General features: G+C 36.6%; 1 protein-coding gene across 1 annotated transcript in view; it reads left to right on the forward strand.

Annotated features, from left to right (window-relative positions):
- Positions 1-3,227, forward strand: part of LOC104627661 (DNA topoisomerase 2-binding protein 1-like) — a gene marked incomplete at its 3' end in the record, with an annotated part of 7,804 nt that extends 4,577 nt beyond the window's left edge. The window contains exons 7-11 of the mRNA XM_010295991.1: positions 22-191; positions 712-875; positions 1,387-1,634; positions 1,935-2,254; positions 3,055-3,227. Of these exons, the coding sequence (XP_010294293.1) occupies positions 22-191; positions 712-875; positions 1,387-1,634; positions 1,935-2,254; positions 3,055-3,227 (1,075 nt within the window). The remainder of the gene's footprint in view (positions 1-21; positions 192-711; positions 876-1,386; positions 1,635-1,934; positions 2,255-3,054) is intronic.
- Between the last annotated feature and the right edge of the window lie 180 nt (positions 3,228-3,407).

The following is a 3,407-nucleotide window of genomic DNA, read 5'->3' on the forward strand; positions in this document are numbered from 1 at the left end:
TAATTTTACTTTTTTTTAAAGGTCATACCCTTTCAGATGTCAGCCACATTTCCAATATCAATTTGAGTGGTGTTAATGAAACAGCATGTAGTTCTGCTATGAGCAGCAGACTGGATCCTCTTCCTGATGAGCTGGAAAACTTGGATATCAGTTCTTTTCAAGCCCCTGAAGATTTGTTAGATGGGTGTCGAGTATGTTTAACAATATATACTTTGAAATATTCAGTCTTAACCCTGTGGAAACAACTAGGTTGAAGCACTGGCAACTGCTGCTTGAGTAAATTGTTGTTTCCATGGTCAGTAGCAAATGCCAGATTTATTTTGTGTCCACATGCTGTAGCTTGCGTGTGTGTCTACATATATATTTGTCTATGTGCATAATTTATAGACATATATAAACACTATAATGAATAGTTTCTAGAATCGGTGTGTGGTTTTGGGTGGGGTTTGGTTTTGGGTTTTTTCGTTTTATGACTTTGGCTGGGGGTTCATTGCATTAGTAAATATCAAAGTTTTGCTAGATTAATTTGCAAAGATAAATTAATCCAATTCTAAATGCTTAACTTTTTTGCTGCTTTGCAGAAACTGCACCACTAGTTTCTGTGTTCTACTGCAGTCAAAACAAATTATCCTAAAATATCCTACTTTATTTTTTCTTCTTTTGTACTTTTGTTTTTTAAAAGCCTTTTTTGTTGCTCTGTTCTCTTTATAGATCTATCTGTGTGGCTTCAGTGGCAGGAAGTTGGACAAAATGAGAAGGCTTATTAATTGCGGTGGTGGTGTTCGATTTAATCAACTTAATGAAGATGTTACCCATGTCATTTTGGGGGAAAATAACGATGAGCTGAAACACTTTTTGGATAAGGCAGTTCACAGGTTATGATAACTATATTGCTTAAGGTTTACTTCCACCTTGTTTTCTTTGTCCACCACCTTGTAAACAGGAAAACATGTATTGATTTGAAAATCTGAAATAGTTCTTAACTGAGAAGACTTACAGCTAGTATTCATAAATACATCCTCTTGAATACTGTAGTTCTTTGGGTAGCCATGAGTCACCTCAGTGAATAGAAAAACCAGTATTCTTATTGGTGAAAAGAGGTGTTAATGTGTATTTGTTAATATATGGAGGAGGAAGGATTTGGCAACCCAGCAGTGGCAGGTATAATTTACATTATAGAAAATAAGTATGAAAATCCCTGTTCTCAGACTGAAAGAATTAAAAAAAAAAAAAACAAACCTGAGGTTTGTAAAGTGCCCAAAACTTGCTTAGTATTGGCATTAGAAACTTCAGGTGTGTATGTATACTAGTATTTCCAGAGCTGGAAAGAAGAATCACAGTTCTGAAACCTGCTGTAACTTGTTTGTATAACACTTTATTTTATAGGCCTCATGTAGTGACAGCAAAATGGTTGCTGGAGTCATTTAGTAAAGGTTATCTACATCCAGTGGAGCAATATATCCCTCTAAACTACCAGCTGTTAGAGAACCCAATTTTGGAGCAACCTGGAATGAAGTCGATTCTTCCCAAAAATAACAATTTGTTGAAGAAAGAAGCTGTGAATGTTATAAAGCACCAGAAAACTGCTGAAGATGACTTCCTCTCTCAATATGTAAATAATGATGTTACTTTAGGTATGTTTTAGGCTCAGCGTACCATAGAGAATTTAACTGCACATAATTAGGATTTGAGTTTTGCAGCATTTGCTTATTAAAAAGCTAGCCACATCTAGTATGTTAACTTCTATATTGTATTTTAGAAATAAAATTTAAACAAGCCTGTATAGAGCAGTTCTTAACTAAAACTTGGCTGAAGTTCTGAAACCAGCAGAATACTGTAATTTCTTCGTGAAACTATTTTGAGTTGTCTTCAATGTTCTTGTCAAGCAAATACGATGGTTGGATGTGTTTTGTTGGTTTTTTTTCTCCTTTTAGATGAAGTTGAGAAACTAACATCCAGAACCCTCAGTGACACTACTCACATGACTGTTCAAGGAGAGGATCAATCTTCCGTGTGTAATGGTTCTTTGGGAGAATCTTCTGCACTGGCTGAAGGAGGCTTATTTGTCAGAAAGAGATTTCTTCTTTTGGGTTTTGGTGAAGAGGATGAATCCTGCATTGCAGATATTGTAAAGGAGAATGCTGGGAAAATTCTGCCACTGCAAAGCAGAACTATCGCAGACTATGCTGTAGTACCTTTACTGGGGTGCACGGTGAAGCCGACTGTTGGTGATGTTGTCACGAACACATGGCTGGTAAGGGAGTTATACTTTCAGTTCCACAAACAAACAGGTATCTGTTAGAAATACGTCTTGTCAGAATGTGGAGTTGCTGGTGTCTTAAATGTAAGTAAGATAGTGAGAGGTTAGCCTTGTTTCATTTGAAATGTACTAAATGAAAGCATGCTTTAAAGCTGCTGCATCTGTAAGGTGTCTTTTCTGTTTCACTTTGTTTTCTACAGGCTTGTTAAATAGGACTTCATTGTCATGACTCAAAGGCTTTTTGTATAGGAGTCTGACAGCATACTCTTTTAAATAATGAATTATAGAAGGACCTAGTTGACTAATAACTTAATTTGATATCCTTGTGCTTACTTTTTCTTGTTCCATGCTTTTTACAGCTTTTTGACTTGTGGCAGAGGAGCAAGTCACCTTTTTGTAGCTCAAGGTCAAAAAATATTAACATATTTGCCAAGAGCAGGCACATGATGTAGACTAACTGCTGTTAGTATTTTTCAATACTAGGTAACTTTCTGTGAAGTAAATCTATACAGACCCTCAGATCACACCTTGAACTACTTTAAGGGAGCCTTCAGGGTTGGAAGAGTAGTAACTGTGAAGTTCTGAATAATGCCTCAGTATGTCAAACCTGACATTAATGATCTAGAAAAGAATTTGTCTGATACAGTGCGAAATAATTTGTCTTGGATGTAATGATGGAAGCAGGATTGCATATCGTTGAGTCCATAAATGCTATCATACAGTTACTGAAATATTGCTGGATTTGTTGCTGTTTAGCTTGATTTGCGTTTGTATCTCTTTCACCTTCTTTTAAGATAACATGTGTGGAACAGCAGCTCCTTTTAGATCCCCAGTCCAATCCACTTTTCACACCAGTCCCAGTAATGGAAGGAGTTACTCCTCTGGAAGATTGTGTTCTTTCTTTTAGCCAGTTCACTGGTGCAGAGAGAGACTCCCTGGTTTATCTGGCAGGACTGCTAGGAGCAAGGTATGTCTCCTGTCACTGTTTCTTCTTGTTCTTAAGACAGCCAATGTGATGAAATCCATTGTGCATTTAATTTTTACAGGAGTAACAAATACTAAAGGTCTTCTGGATTCTATTAACTTACAAAACATAGTGCTGAAGCAATGAGACATTATCACAGAATCACTAGGTTGGAAAAGACCT

Source organism: Phaethon lepturus, unplaced genomic scaffold (genome assembly GCF_000687285.1).
Source record: "Phaethon lepturus isolate BGI_N335 unplaced genomic scaffold, ASM68728v1 scaffold37371, whole genome shotgun sequence".
NCBI classification, from domain to species: Eukaryota; Metazoa; Chordata; class Aves; order Phaethontiformes; family Phaethontidae; genus Phaethon; species Phaethon lepturus.